General features: G+C 35.8%; 1 protein-coding gene across 3 annotated transcripts in view; it reads left to right on the top strand.

Moving 5' to 3' along the window:
- The window catches only part of LOC149801463 (carbohydrate sulfotransferase 8-like), a 66808-nt gene extending 49750 nt beyond the window's left edge, over positions 1–17058 (top strand). For all 3 annotated transcript variants that reach the window (XM_089955614.1, XM_089955613.1, XM_089955615.1), the window contains exons 2-3: positions 11070–11137; positions 12025–17058. In XM_089955614.1, the coding sequence (XP_089811740.1) occupies positions 11070–11137; positions 12025–13203 (1247 nt within the window). In that variant the 3' untranslated portion in view covers positions 13204–17058. The remainder of the gene's footprint in view (positions 1–11069; positions 11138–12024) is intronic.
- Positions 17059–17413: the final 355 nt, after the last annotated feature.

The raw sequence follows: 17413 nt of genomic DNA, 5'->3' as shown, positions 1-17413 counted from the left end.
AAAATAGTGGATTTGGAGCAAAGATTGGATCCTTAGCTGTGGGAAATCCAACCCTAGCTAATGATATTTCACTTTTGGCTATATATCCTAGCAATCTACGAAAGCTGTTAGATATAGCATACGACTACAGTAATAAGTGGCGATTCGAGCTTAGTGTCACAAAGTCATACATTATTATTTTCGGACCCCAATACAAGAATTATATCAATATGAAATGGTATCTTGGCCCGTCATGTTTGCCGGTTACTGATTCGGCAACACACCTGGGTCACCGGATTAACTCAACGCTGACGTCGCATGACGCAATACTCGATGCATGCAAGAAAGGGAAAAAATCTTTTCACGGTCTGTTTGGTATTGGCATTAAACCGAATGGTTTAAATCCTTTGGTTGCTGCAAATGTAATTAAAAAGGTAATTTTCCCTTCAATGTTTTATGGAAGTGAATTATGGTGTAACATTTCAAAAAGTGACCTCGCTTTATTGGATAAAACTCTGAGGTATTTTGCCAAACATTTACAAGGTTTTCCAATACATACAAGATCAGACATTGCCCTGGGAATGCTAGGATGGACATCAGCGCAGTCCGAAATTGATAGAAGAAAATTGATGTTTTTACACAGATTGTGTTTGATGCCTAACAATGTACATAATAAACGTGTGTTTAACGTTGCGTTATTTCACTTCATTTTGAGCGGATGCATGTCAAGCTGCGGGTTAATTTCCAATTTATATTATACCTCAAAGAAGTTTGACTTGCTCGGGTATCTAACTGATTATTTACATCATTCTGAAATTCCAGATAAACATAATTGGAAAGAAATTGTAAGGTCAAAAATTGTTGGTCTTGAAAATAGCCTCTGGAGAGTTCGTATGTCTAATCAAGCAGATTTTGATAGATTCTCTTCGATACACGAATACTTACGACCTGCCTCAGTGCAGTCGGCTAAAACCAGACAACACACTAAGGTATTTACATATGTAGCTAAACTATGGGCTACTGTTCCACAAACACAGCTTGATATGTGTATTAGACGTGGGAATGTTTATACAGACTTGATACTTCATTGTTGTGTTAGTTGTCCTTATATGTCGAACTTTCGAAATTCTTTCTGGGATTTCCTTACTGATAAATTTCCCCTGAGCCTGCACATTACGTTATTTAATGCAGAAGATGAGCTGCAACTACAATATCTTTTAGGTAAAAGGTTACCATCAGGAGTAATCGACAAAGAAAACTCCAAGCTATTCGTCCTGTATGCAGCATACTTTGTCATGCAGTGTGCAGCTATCTTCTGTAAATAAGGTACTGAAACTTGCAACTTATGAGTTGACGAACACTTTGTTGATTGATACTGTGTAAGAATTTGTATTCTAATACAGAATTTTTTTTAAAAAGTATTTATTGATTGTATTCAGATGATTTATTCTTATGTCATGTAATCTTCCATGGAAGGAAATAAAGATGATGATGATGATGATATATATATATATATATATATATATATATATATATATATATATATATATATATATATATATATATATATATATATATATATATAATCAAGTTGGCTTGAGCATATGGCTGAGTATTATATTCCGTTCGCTTAGAGAGTGAGTTTTCATGCACCTCAAGTGTCTACTTACTTCGACCTTGTTCCAACGAAATTTTAGATGAGTGCATAATGGAGTAGGTTAAGGCGAAATCTCAACAAAGTTCAGCGATAGCTACTGTTACTAGCGGCACGGTTCGATTGTTCCCTAGGACAAATTATAACTCTCTTAACTGTTTGATTGTTCTGGCGTGATTCTATATACATTTCTGAGAGAGCCAGAAAACGTCACTTGGAATAATATTACGTCGTCGTAGAAATTGACGTGATACAAAGAAATTTTTAACGTAATAACGTTCTTGCATTATTATGAAACCATTTTATCTCTATTGACATTCAGGATATTTGCTTGAAATAAGGCGCAATTAATTGTCACTAGATTGTTTTATTTCACTTAAAAAAATAGATCTGCCTGCCTGCCTGCTGCCTGCCTGCCTGCCTGCATGCATGCATGTATGTATGTATGTATGTATGTATGTATGTATGTATCTATGTATGTATGTATGTAATCCAGTTGGTTTGTGTATATAGCTGCATGATTCTTGTTATCGCCGTTGTCTGATACATTCCAGGACTATGTCCATGATACCATAAACGATATGATTTAAACTTTTTGAGTCGCCTTTCATTTCAGCTGGTAACTTCCTTGGATTTAGTCCTTCTCCATTTCTATATTTTAAGAACAATTACTATTCCAAAGTCCGTTGGTAGAATTGTCGTACCTAGGGATTCGAGTTAGAATGATTGGATCGGTCGTAGTGCGTAAGTGCATGAGCAACTAACGCAGTTGCTACACACAGCTGGAATATCAATGTGCCTTTTCAGTCAAAGTACGGGGGGGGGGGAACAACATTGGAACCAATTGTAGAAACATAAATCCGGTTGATTTTGGTGATTTGCCTCTTGTGGAATGCACAACTAAAGAAAATAAGGCAAAGGCCGACACTGTTCCTATTTTATCCTTTATGCCAGTGCTGTCCAACCTTTTTTACACCATGGGCCACTGAAAAATGTTTTTCTTGAAGCGAGGGCCGCAGCAGAAAAATGAAAAGCAACGACTATATAGCTGCTCAAGCTCTGGGGGGCCATATAAAATCAGCCCGCGGGCCGCGGGTTGGACAGCACTGCCTTTTGCAGTCGTGTTGTTATGCATAGTTATATCACTGTAACTCGGGGAACATGACTGTATCCATAATATGTGTATTTTTTCACGGCTGTAAATTGTATCATCTTCTATAATCAAGATATTATATAGTTAAGTTTTGTACACGGTTATGAATTCTATTTTAAGATAATAAGAGTGCCTGTTGATTGCATGGGATCTATAAATAGCTGTAGTCATGTCTCTAATAATAAAACATGTTTACATGTTTGCAGTTATTTGCTATTGTGTAGTCGGTCAAGTGGGTTCTTAGAAAAGTTAATCTATTTCCCATTGGATGGGTTTGGTCTGGTGGAATGTTTTGCGATGTGGGATATGTGCAAAATGTTACGTAGCAAGTAGGGAGTAAAATGCGATTTCACCGCTTATTCTTGTATATATTGTATATAAGTATGTAGGGCTGGAAAATTATTTCATTCTTATGTCTTATGTTGTTACAAAATCATTCTGCATACGTATTTAATGTTGTGTTTTAATATTATTCGAGATGAAACATTTGTTTATGGATTATTCATTCTAATTACTAAATGCTCATTGGACTAAAATAGAGGTGGAATAAAAACAAAATATTTCTGAATATAGTTGAATATACCTGTTTATTTACGAAAGGAGTTATGGACATATGCCATCGTGATATGTCTGGACCGTTGACAAACCATTTGTTTTTCTCCAAAGATTTGGAATTAATTAGAAACATTCAATTCTTTTTTACTTTTTATTGGATTATTTTCGATTCCATTCATTATACTGTAAGTTCCTTTCTTATGTCACGTGTTTAGGCTCGAATAAACAGCAACACAAGAAACAGTGAAAACAACAAGCTTTGAACAAAAAAAAAAATAGAATTATTTATTTCCCTTGAAAATTTCTGTAAAAATGAAGAAATAATTATGAACTTACGGTTTTATAGAATCAAATCCAAAAATATTCCAAGAATAATCCACGAATAAAATTTTAGTAGAACTAATAACAAAATATTCTAATGATTTCAAGTTCGAGTCCCGACGAAGAATCCAAGACTGAAGACGATGACGTATGCTGTAACCTGTAGTGTTGAAATCTACAGTACCTTATGAAACAAGAATTATCACTCCGGTTTTGGAAATCCAAATATATTTTTATTAGAGCTGTCTTTGCTCAGGAATTTCATATGAGCATACGTATTTTACAGGAAAATAAGAGAATTAATCCTTTTGAATCCAAACAATTTGAAATAATTCCAATCCAAGTAATCTGAAATAACTCAAAACAGCACAACATACAACTTTCAGTGTAACATCCCAACTTCTACATAAAATGACTCTCCAAAACAAAGGTTGCATCTTCTTCTAAAACGTAAAAAGGGGGCCACGTAATCATGTCCTAGAAGCTCGTAGAAATTAGGTACGTGTTAAAATACACGTACACCCAAGCTGGCCCTGACGAAACCAATCATTTTACTCTAAGAAATAAAATAAAAAAATATTTATTTCCTAAGCACGTAGTCTTCGACACAACCAATCATTTTAAAATAAAAATAGAACTTATTTACGTGGTTGCTACAAATTTTGAAACAAGGCCATGATCTAGATCAACATCTGGTTGTTTACAAAACGAACAGTCAATGTCAAACTATTTTCTGAAAAAAAAGTATCATCTCTAGTGAATAAATTTACATTACACTAGCATGTAATGAAAAATAAAAAATAAAATTAAAACTGACAAACAATTATATTGAAATATATATATATATATATATATATATATATATATATATATATATATATATATATATATATATATATATATATATATATATATATATATGTATATATATATATATATATATATATATATATTAAATCAGATATAATTAAATATATATATATATATATATATATATATATATATATATATATATATATATATATATATATATATATATATATATATTAAATCAGATATAATTAAATCAAATATGCATAACACCTCTTAAACATTCATTTCATAATTTTGATAATTAAATTATATGGTGAGTTTTACACAACATGGTAGTTTTGCTTCTTTCTGTTATTTAGTTTATGACCGCAGAGTCTCAACAATATCTTACGGTATTTTGTAAAAGTCGTTCCTAACGTAGTTCTCAGTGGTGTCTAATTACATCAGGGTTTGGTTATTCGCACAGACTTACTTTGTATGTGTGCGATCCAGAGTTCAATCCCTGGTTTCCGCAAGTACTCTGATATGCTGTCGCTCATCTAAGATTCCTCCGTTTCCTTCTCCTGACGCGACACTTCATGTCTCCGTTTCCGCCACGGAGACTACACCCATACATGCTACATAAACCCCATAAAAATACCCTTATACAAATACCACCTGCTCATACAAATCACCTCTACATCGTCACCAGTTTGCTTGTTACATACCGGGTTTACTTACGGAGTATGAACTGTTAGTACAATTACAATCAACTAAGATTCAATTTAGTTTTTTTAAACACTCATGTAAACTGAACAATTTACATGTAAATCGCTATAAAACTTTCATGAAGAACATACTTCGCATGCGGCTTTCAATGAGTCCTAAATGAATTGACAGCACAAATGACAAAAGTACGTATCCCAATTTTTGATAAAAAATCATTCAGAAAATTTCACCTTTTGCATGATGTAAAATCCATATAGCAAACTGAAAGTGTTACAGTAGACAGCCAATAGCCAAACAGCTTCAAATTAAAAAGTTGGGTACTCGTTTCTTGACGGAATATGTAGTTTACGAACGTAATATTACAGTATCATTCTCCATATTAGTTAGCTATGCCTTGAATTTTTTTAAATATTTTTTTTTCCAATAGAATTTCTCTGTTAATAATGTTTAGAGCCCTATGTTCATATCAGCCTTTAATGTTTGTTTGCCGCTTTTGGCAGGCTTGAAGTTAAAATGGTAAAGTTCATATAGTCGCTATCCCATAAATTACCATTGTATATCTAAAGGATTCCACGAAATAAAGCAACAGCTGTGTGACTGGCCAGTACGAACATCAGTCACCCAGTAACTGACTAACGTAACGCTCATTCCAGTCGTATACTTCTTTACAGCGCAAATGATGTTCCTAAAAATAAATAATATCTTTTTAAATTGTTGAAACACTCGTGTGCATGTTTACAGGACTTTTTTCGTATCAAAACAAGGCAATTAATTATCCCTATAGGGATAGGGAAATCAAACGCAAGGGTACTATCACATGTGTAAACGCAATCAATGTTGTAGAGCAGACTAGAGAGTGCAGACATACAGACTCACACGTGAAAGGAATGGAAAGACCAAACAGGACGTGGTATACTGATAACCTCATAAGTGTATTAAACATTAAACAACATACAGATTATATATTGGAATATTTGAACAGCCCATCACATAGATCTCAGAGAGAACGATGCAGTGTACATACAAACTGATAAATCAAACATGTATAATATACGTATTATATATGAACAGCCTATCACATACATTTCAGAGAGAAATAAACAGCACACGTACAAACTGATACATCAAACATGCATGATATATTTATCATAGAAATCTAGGTACCAATCATATGGGACAAAGGTCACATTTAATATAGCTCCTTGAAACAAATCAACCAACTATCGTCTGAGAATGCAAGGAAATTAAAAGTAAAATAACTACAATAGATCTAAATAAATTTTGTATACAATTACTCTTGCAACTTACGGACACGAATATTGAAAGAACGATCAACTGTTAGAGAAAAAAAGCAAAGACGTTTTCTCGCTACCACCCTTTTGCACAAAAAGGTGATGTAAATTTCACAAGCACCAATTAATGGAAAGTTCGGGCCTGTCAATCGAACAGGGTACATTAATTATTTTTGACCTATCAAAAATAGGCATCGAATTCAAAGCGAAATTACGTCTTTCTATCTGCCGTATTTGCTCACAAGTAAAAGATGAAGCTTGATTACTTCTTTATTACTGCGAAGAACTTTTAAAGATTGCTGGAAAGTTATCCGAAAAATTTTTAATTGAATTTTTTCAAAATAATTTTATTGTGGAGTTATTTTGTCTTGACTTTATAAAGAGGTCAAACTAATAAAATAATATTATTATATACTTAGGATTGAAAAATATAGCCTTATTAGCTAAATAATTTTCATACTATTTTCGTTCCTATATTTTCACATTGTTGCATTCGGGTTCAAAAGACACACAAACACCAAGTAAGGGTCCTACAACTCTATGTAAAATAAAGCTAAAATCTTCACAAAAACAAAAAACCAGTGTTGCTTACAGTACAAAGCCCTAGCTACATAACTGCCTGCATCATCTCTCTGCTCTTGTTTTAATAAGAGTTGGAGATAAGGGATCTTAATTAATTTAACATTTGTGCCTTATCAAAGGACATGAACTGGTCCAGGCTCAGTCAGCCATGGGAAAATAAACAACAGAAAGGAACCTATTGACAGTCTCCGGTATAAAATATCCATAATTCTGGGATTAATGTTATGGCCAACTGTCACTACTAACAGCTTTAATCTGATACAGGCAATCATACTTATAACACACATGTTAAGAATATATCCTATTTCCCATTATACCATGCGACGCTTTACTGAGTGTGACTACAAAGATACTGACAACAACGACAAGCCTACATATAGTAGAATAACAGCCAATTTCAATAGTGATCATGGTGTGAATACATTCTAGACAATCTGGCTCTGTTGAGATGAAAATGTTGTCATTGAGTAAATACGAAAAGAACAACGATTAAGTAAATACTACATCATCAGCCATGAAATAAATACACGATGGTCTAAGCTATTTCTTCATTGCTCTTCATTAGAGTGAAATTGCAACGCACATTTTCATTTTCCGAGTTGATCACTAGCCCAAGGCTCATTAAACCCGTAATGACACAAACAATCTAAGCCATACTGACAGCAATACGATTTAAATTGTTTCCATGGAAATAGTCCATGGCATTGGGTGTGGAATCAATATAATCACTGTCATTCAAATGCACTCCTTTAAATGAGTTTCTACTATCCCCATTATATGTAAATCTGATCGATACATTTGTATATTCGAAGTTCCATTCTTGTAGCAATTTGCAATGTCAACGTTTTCTGATCTCTTTTTCTATGCGATATTTTTTTGTTTGGGGTGGGTGAAGGTTTTTATAATATTTTAATGTAGATGCCCTTTTGCAACATTATATAACGCAAACGCAAATGCAAATAGATCTGACCCAAAAGGTACCGTCGCGTAATCCACCAGCAGATCATGTCCAATACCTTTACTGCTACTAATAATTTTTGACGAACGGAACAAGCGCATGAGAAGACGACATATATTGGTTTGCGCTGTTTGCAGATGAGTGCGCATTATGCAGCGATAAGTAATGTATTCTAATAAATATTATTAAATTCTGTTATTGGCATTTATTACACATGAATTTATATTTGTGGCAAGCTTTCAGTAACCCCCTATGTAATTTGAGAATTTTCAATCGATGTTCGCAGCCAAGGTAGCTCAGTTGCTGGCCTGGCCATAGGATGTGCGGGGCCCAAGGAAGCAAGCGATGAGCGGGTCCCCCAGCAAACGATTTGCATTGCGGAGTTGATTTCCAGGAAGCGAGGGGCTTAACGCGGTTATCTCGTTTGCCTTGCCCAAGGCCAGGCCTGCTCAGTTAATAGAGTCGAATTTGTAATCAAAGGGTCGTGGGTTCGATAATCAACCAGGCCAGCCTGGGTTGGCTGCCTCAGTGTGACCTTGGGAAAGGTGCTCGGCCGCCCGTTTGCTAGGCATGTTCTCTACATGCCGTTGGACACTCAGAAACCAAAATTATAATTGATTTTGGTATGTGAATAATAAACATAAATCGCCATCCAATTTCAGTTATGTAAGAAAGCTTCTGACTGAAATACAGATATACAACTGAAAGCGACAGTTGTTGTTGTTACAGGGTTTAATGCCATTTTTCAGCACAAGAGCGGCCTTACAAAGCGGCCTGTATAACTGCTGAAGGAAGAACCATGGAAAACCCCGGGAAGAACCACCGACCCATGAGAAACTACTAGCAAGCTTTCTCACGTACCCATGTTATCCGAGCCCGAGACTCGAACCCAGGTAGATAGAGGTGATATGGCCGTGATCCTGAACGGTGTGCGCTTTAGATCACGCGGCCACTCAGGGCGACAGTCGATGCTGTTGAGGAATAATGTTCAGCAAATAATACATGTTAATGGAGTGAAAAGTAGAGATAAATGCTTACCTACCAATATATATATGAAGTGAACCATACGATGCAAGCCTTCAATGAAGGTTTCCATGAATATGTATGGTACGTAAGGTATGGCATGACATGGCAATCGAACCTCCTGTGGGCATATTATCTAAAACAGGGTAAAAAGATTATAGCGACAAGGGGAATCTTACATTACGCCAAATAGGGACATGATGTAATGTGTTACTGGATAAAGTTTAAAATGACGAGTCTGGTTAGAATTGGTAACAGTACAGCACGTCTGTTTGGATGGAAAATGTAAAAGAGTGTATATACTGGGGATTCTCATTGAAAACGTCGATACGTATTTGATAGGCAGCATGTTCTATTTTCTGTGAGCATCACGTAAGCCAATTGTTTTCTTTTTAATCATAATGTTTCCGAAGCAGTGTTACATTGCTTCATTGTAAGACCAAAAATGGAGTGTGCTGGAATTTAGTTCTGAAGTATACAGCTATGTTAGCCATACAATGACTTGACCTCAGCTTACGTTACATATTTTAAGATGAATGAAATCGTGTCTCTTTAGCCAAAGAGATGTTCGATTTTACGAACTATCAGACAGTAAAGTTTGCTATACATATATTGAATGTCAGCTGAGACAGGTTTTGTTTTTGTTTCATTCAACCAGTACAAATCGTGTTTGACCTAGATTAATGACTGACCTAAACGAATGTGTGTGTGTGTGTGTGTGTGTGTGTGTGTGTGAATTTCTTGACCATTCTTAAGAAAATAACGCAGCAAGACATATAGGCTCTTACATTTTATGGTATTTTCCCTTTTAATATAGTTCACAACGAAATTTACTAGTACACTAGTGTGCCACACGGACATGTGAATCCATTTAAAATCTCTCAGGATTGAATTACGTAGATACGTTGGTAATACTATATTCCAAGCTGCAGATTCAATGTGTTGCGTCAGTATATTTCCTAATGTACACTGGTCATGCAGATAATTGAAATTTAGGATAATTGCACACGATTGAACTGCTTTGTTACAGTGTTGGTACTATTTTCCAAGCGTATATTAAAAGCTGATTTTTTTTTCTGTCAGCCACTTGTATTTGTCAAACAAAAGTAACATAATCCAATGTCAAATGTTCACCCATCAATACCTTACGAAATGCCATTAGTTCACGTTTTGTTATCTGACTGACTGAATGTATTCAACGCAAGGTGTTAAACTGTGACTCTCTCTCTCTCTCTCTCTCTCTCTCTCTCGCTGACGACGGTAAAAAAAAATCACCTGAGACAGACTGAGGTTCTTAATTTATGCACAAGTGCATGATGAATCGTAAGTGATATGGGGTGATTGGTTTTCTTTTTTGAAGAGTAGGTTTTTACGTTAGGTAGGGAATTATATAACTTTAGACGAAGTTTAAGGCAGAAGATATTCTTCTTACTGAAAGGCGCCAAGTTGGCCTATATTATGTAGGTTGCTACATATTTCAGGGTATATCGGACAATAATATTCGTCCTTTGGTTGTTGCTTTCAAGCAGAAATGAAAACAATATTTTTTCTTTCTACTACCGTTTGTGCTAAGTGGAATTGTATTTTTCATTTTGCCTAACTCGTTGTCTGCAATCAGTACAGTCAGCATTCGCCCCGTGGCCGTTTCACTTTGCATAAGTACATAGGAGAGGGTAACTTTACTTTTACGTGATTACAAATAAATGACATTTATTATTGATAACACTGAAGATGTTAAAGTAAATAGTTATATTACTCGTGCTACTCATGATACCCCTTCTAACGCTGATTTTGATACTAATGACGACTGTGATGAAGATGGTGTAGACGATTATGACGATGTCGATGACGATGCTGCTGCTGTTGAAGTAGTAGTAATAGTGCTGTTGTTGTTCCAGAAGAAGAACCATCTACCATTTTAGCCATTAAATATGTACAGAGCATATTAACCTGCTTCACAATTTGCTAACAACTCGTAAAATACGTTAACAACATTTAAATCACTAAATCATTGTTTTCTGATTGTTTCAGTTACTTTCGGTGATCTATCTAATCGCATCACCCAAGATACAGAGGATATTGATAAATGTTACAGACTGGTGAGTAATTTCATGTACGCAACGGCAATATATATGTTGTAGCAATATAACGGCAATATACATGTTGTAAGAATACAACGGCAATATATATGTTGTAGCAATACAACGGCAATATACATGTTGTAGCAATACAACGGCAATATAAATGTTGTAGCAATACAGCGGCAATATATATGTTGTAGCAATACAACGGCAATATACATGTTGTAGCAATTTAACGGCAATATACATGTTGTAGCAAATTAGGTGGATTCGACTTGGTAGTTAGTTTCAAGCAATAAAGTTCATCACTTTTACAAGTCGATAGTTTCCATTGAATATCTTCCTGACAAGGTTAATTATTTAGAACAGTTTACGTTTGGTTTGGTTCAGTGGTAGATACATTTGATGTCCTTAGTTTTTGTTTCAAGACAATACCGTTCTTTGCACTGGTTGCGATAGAACAGCCGTTAGAACCATAAGGATATTGTGCCTTATCAAGTCTTTAGAGTCTTCTCCTGGATATATTATAATATATACTGTCCAACCCGATCGGCGAAATGTGCCAGTATTAGTTTGGGATGCTTGTTTTATTTCACCTCGCTAATTTTCTTACGGAACAGCGGTAACTTTTAAGAGACTAACAATCTTATGATGTTACGTAAACTTAAAATGTCCAGAAAGGGTACTCATTTAATGCACATATTTGTAAAACTTAACATCTTTTGTATTATGACAGTTTAATTTAATCACTCTAACAGCAAAAGAGCACTGATATTAAATGCATTATTCTGTGCTGAGCAAAAATGTTTATGTACCGATAATGATAATGATGATTGTTGCTGTTGTTGTTGTTATTGTTATTATTATTATTATTATTATTATTATGATTATTATTATTATTTCAGTTACAAAATAAATATTTTAGTCCAAATATGGCAACAAACCCAACACGGATACTTACAACAGCTACCAATAAAGTACATGATGAAAAATGGAAGGCGATGCAGCAGAGGATAGATTTTGCTTTGGATAAATGCTCAAATTCATCAGATGTCAAAGACATCACTGACAGAATTCAGGGAATCGCATGGACGTCCAGCAGCCTTAATCTTGCCTATTGTGTGACGCCCAAAGTGGGTTGCACATACTGGAAACGTGTGTTTCGTTTCATCCATCGCGACTTTAATGGAACCCCAAATACTCCAGCCGACATTCCGCGAATGTACACTCATTACGGTCCTTTAAAACATATAAAGGTTTTTCGATTGTCGGAACCAGCAGCACGAACGAAGATGGCTTATATGAAAGCATTCATGTTCACAAGAGATCCTTACACGAGACTATGGTCCGCATACATTGATAAATATTTGTTACCAGATTTTTGGAGGACTGATGCAAAGAACGTGGTATTAAGTGTTCGCGAGAATGCTACGGCATATTCCAAACGCTGTGCGAATGACGTCACATTCGAGGAGTTCCTCACTTACGTTGTGAGAATGTCAGGGTCAAGGATGAACGAGCATTATGTGCCTGTTCACAGGTTGTGTAGCCCATGCCACATGAAATTTGACTACATAGGCAAACAGGAATCATTCAGTGCAGACGCTACATTTATTCTTGATGATTTAGGCCTGGGGTATCTAAATAATGATAACACAAGTTTTGCAGACCACGTTATGGAAGAGTTAAAGACATTGATCACATATAACTTTAAGCTGAAAACCCACCTTCTCTCTGGTTGTTTTCACGAACATGATGTTGCAAAACGCCTATGGTTGGCTTTCCAAATTAATGGTTACATACCCAGTGAAGTAAATTTTCCCAAAGCAGACTTACTGAAAGTGCGCCATCTTAATGAAACTGAGGCCGTCTTTGCTAGACTGGTTCTGAACCAGTATAATTCGTCAAAGAAGTCAGCGAAAGAGTGGAAAGAACAGAGAAAGCGGTACTTTGTATCAGCATATCAGAATGTGCCTTTGTCTCTTTTGGAAGACGTGAGAGATGTTTTCCAGCTAGATTTTGATATTTTTAATTATGAACCGGAGCCTGAAGAACTCTTTTACAGGCCTGCTAGTGATAAGTAAAGCATCATGAAAAAAGGTTCATTTTGATCTTGCGGCATTTTAAATCAAATTTTAATTGAAGGACCATTTTTAATTCCGTATTTACTGTGGCTAATTGTATTTAAGGAATGTGGGTTTTTTTTCTTCTTCTTTCCTGTAGACAAAAGGTAACACATCTAGACGCCTGCAATATTCGTTCGTTGTATTAACCAGGGCATGCCATGCGTCGTCCATCATCTGACCGTGAACACTTGAAAGGTGTTGATATCTCTGAAAACTCCAAAGCTGATTGAACTTTGTAGAACGCTTTTTTTTTTTTGGGGGGGGGGAGACAGGTTATTTTAAAAAGTTGTTTGGCTTTTATGGCAAAATGAAAAGATTATTGAACGCCAAACTGTTCAAAATTGATCAGAAAAATATTTTAAATGTAGGGGCCGTAAACAAGACCGAGAAGTCGCGGGCGAGCTATGGTAATCGTGATTAAACTAACTATAGAGATTATATATATATATTGCTGGAGGCATCATGGGGCGAGATAGGAAGATCAAAGGGTGACCTGGCGAGATCATAGAATAAGCTGGAGAGATCACTGAATGAGTTACAGAGATCACACCGCAGACATGAGATCTCAAATGGCAAGCTGAGATCTCTTCTTCTCGCCTTACGATTACTCCAGCTCATCCTACGATTACTCCAGCTCATCCTACGATTACTCCAGCTCATCCTACGATTACTTCTCGTCTCAGCTAGCTATAACCCGAGCTCTAAAAAACGGACAAATATTATATCACTATCAGCTACTTATTCCGTATCAAAATATATTCTTTGCCATAAACAAAGGACAGTCTTTCTGTACCTCAAATACCTTTATAACTATATTCGATATCTGTGCTAATCAAATTTAAACCAGATAATATGAATGCAAATTGATGTGAATATTTGAACACATACCGCATTGACTGAATAGAAAATGTATGTTCCACTGCTTCAAACAGAATCTGCTGATTTGGTCCTCTTCGTCTGTACGTATGTAGTCATTCACAAGCACTTGTCGTAGATAACTGAAATTTAGCAGGAATGGATTTAATTATAGGTAGATGACGCGTTTAGGTTTTTAAACTATTTGATTTTTTTAAACATTTATTTTCAATGCGTGTTTAATTTCCTTTAAAGAATTAGACTTCAGGGAAAATCTTGTTTACAAAATCCGTCTAATTTAAGCATATGAAATTCAGTAGGCGTGCTGTCTATTTTTTGATCACTTAATTAGGTTTTACGTGTAATTTAATCTAATCTAAAATATTAAAACTATTTAGTTGCAATGCAAAACAAACTTTACACGAACTCGTTTTGACAGCTAAGGAGTTTTGAATGATTTGTTTCTTTTATGATCAAGGAACCCGGCGAGCCCACCGATTAAATTTCTTTACATTAGCTAACCGGTTGAAATAACTTGAGACCAAATGTTAGAAATTAGCTTCAGGGTGCATTTTACGTAATTTGACTGTTTCCCCCCACTTTATTTAGTTTCTTGGTCTTACTTGATTTTTTAATCTCTTATTCACATTCACACCCACCCACATCTTCAGTTTACGTATAACATTTTCTCAGATCCTTTCCTATTGTTTCTGGATTACTTAAGCACGCACAGTTCGACTTTCCCTCCATTGCTTAGGACGCCCTCTCCTGCTGGCTCTGTGTTACTCCTGCTAGTTCTCACTCCCTAGCCCAACGATTTACCCAGCTCATAATATAATCTTTCAATCTCGTCTAATGAACAGTCTAGCACACTCTCTTAAACTCGTTGTCGATAACTGCCACTCGATCAGGAATACTTTTTTTCCCATCCATTTTGAACGATTTGGCGTTCTATAGATCATGTGCTTTTTTGTTTACATGTACGGGACCACATGGCCAGTTTTCACTTGTAGGGTTGTTTCTTTGATTATTATTAATTTTGGGGGTGGGGGGTGGGGGCGTCGTCTTATTTTGTTGTTGCTTTTAATAGCGATCAGGTGGAAATCAGAAATCATGTTATGACAACTTTTATAAACCCTCGAACCATTCTAAATTTATATTAAACTTAAAATGGAACTTATAACATATGATACCAATTTTATTTTTGTTTGTTTCCATCCCAGCAAACATTCGGCTTTCATCGCCACCAAACGGAAATTGTATATTTGACAGTTTATCTAAAACAACAATGTGAATTGGATCTTACATTGTGGAAATGTTTCTCATGAAATGCCATGCCAATATTATATTATTGGCAGCATCCCTAACGACCGTTCGGCTTCTACAGCAACCAGATGAAAATAATGTTTTGTTATTTTCTTTACAACCTAATTTTTCATTTACTGCTGAGAAGTTTTCAATTAGTTGCTAAGGGGGCAGGAGCCAGGTTTATGTACAAATTTAATGCCGCAATCAGCGACCTAACATAAAAAATCATAAAAATCAAATACACAAGTGAGGTCCATATTTTGGGATACCTATATTAAAACAAAGCATAAGAATATTAACCACTTGACCAGAGAAGTCAATGGCAGTTCATAGCAGAAGCAGTTTACGCGCCCCAACTCCAAAATTTCTACCTGCATTTTCATGTCCGAAGGTCATTTTTGACACCATGTGATGCTCAAAGTGCAAACACAAGCCACTTTCCTAGATGACAATTCTGCAAACCAATGTGTACTAAACAGGCTGATGCAATTGAAAATAGTTGTCATCCAAGCCGATTTTTGTCCCAAACTCGGGTGTTTACTGCTATGGGAGGCTAGCTCTTCTTCCTAGCCGACTATTGGTATTTCACTATCAACATACTGCAGAGTACTTATGGAAGGTGTACATTCCTGACATCAGTATCAAGAACAGCACAAGACAGAAACACCTAGTTCACAAATATATCCACATCTTTAAATAGTAAACAAAAATAGCTGAAAAAGTCACACCATAACCTTAAGTTAAGAAATTTCCAATTTACGAAACTGGACCCTGCCACCTAAATCCGAAATTAGCATGGACTGCGAACCAGTCCAAAGCTAGGCCCTGTGTGAGTCATTAATGAATTATGTCAGCGTGTTACGCTTGTCTGTCTACGAAATGGCGTGGTTTCCTGGTGGTTTGACAATTGACAATGTTTACGATTCAACATATACAGATTCAGACTGATATAAGGTCACTACCTTTCATTCAATTTCATGATATAGTGGCAGAATTTTCAAAAGAATGTATTTGATGTTATAAAATAATAACTCTAATTTGCAGGCATGGTAGTTCTCCTTTGGATATTCTTAAAATTCGATTCAGCTTCGTGGAAAGATTAAACGGAAATTTCTTCTGAATCTGCAATGGGATGGGGTTGCCTCACTGTTAGCAACCGCCCACAGTTTGTCTTCATTAGTACTGGCAAAGTGGAATAATACTTGGTAGGAATGTTTGATATGATATTTTGTACCAATTTTTAATTTTTGTTTTTCTAGGCCGCCCGTTAAACTATTTTGGCTGCTGCAGACCGCTGGACTATATTTGTCAACCTATATTGCTCCGTCAATTGTGCTAAAAACAATTGTTTTTTTACTATGAGGCAGGTGAGCGATTTCCGACCAACTCGGACCTCTTGTTATCAGTTCAATTCCATCTTGCTATAAAAATGTCAATATGCTAATAAAACGCTGTGATATGTTGGTTTATTGACACACACACACACACACACACACACACACACACACACACATTAGATTTGCTTGCATATGTAGGGCAAATTTTATTCGCTGACTATCTAGACGAAACTAGTCATTGCATTATTTTTAGAAACAAAATATGTCGTCATATCTTATCATATATTATAGAAATAAATGATCTTATTAAGGACTATTGGTTATTTGTACTGCAGCCGTGTACTTTTGATAAGTGTCATAATTTTGTCATGTTTATTTGCCCACTCGGACAGACAGAAAGACTGACTGACGCATACATAGAGGCCCACACAGAGAGATACAGAGTGCGATGGTGGAGCGAGAGACACACAATCGTGTATAGACAGTCGAGAAACAGAGAGACTGGCAGAGACAGACAGACAGACAGATAGAAGAACAGAGACAGAGAAAACACACACAGTTAGGGACACAAGCAGGGAGAGAGACAATGAGAGACAGACAGACAGACAGAGGTACACCGAGGGAAAGAGGAAATGCACACAGAGAAAGACAAACGAGTGAATACACGG

The sequence above is a fragment of the Sinohyriopsis cumingii genome, chromosome 4, assembly GCF_028554795.1.
Source record: "Sinohyriopsis cumingii isolate HCF-2022 chromosome 4, ASM2855479v2, whole genome shotgun sequence".
Lineage (NCBI taxonomy): Eukaryota > Metazoa > Mollusca > Bivalvia > Unionida > Unionidae > Sinohyriopsis > Sinohyriopsis cumingii.
This window is presented reverse-complemented; position numbering and strand designations above follow the sequence as displayed.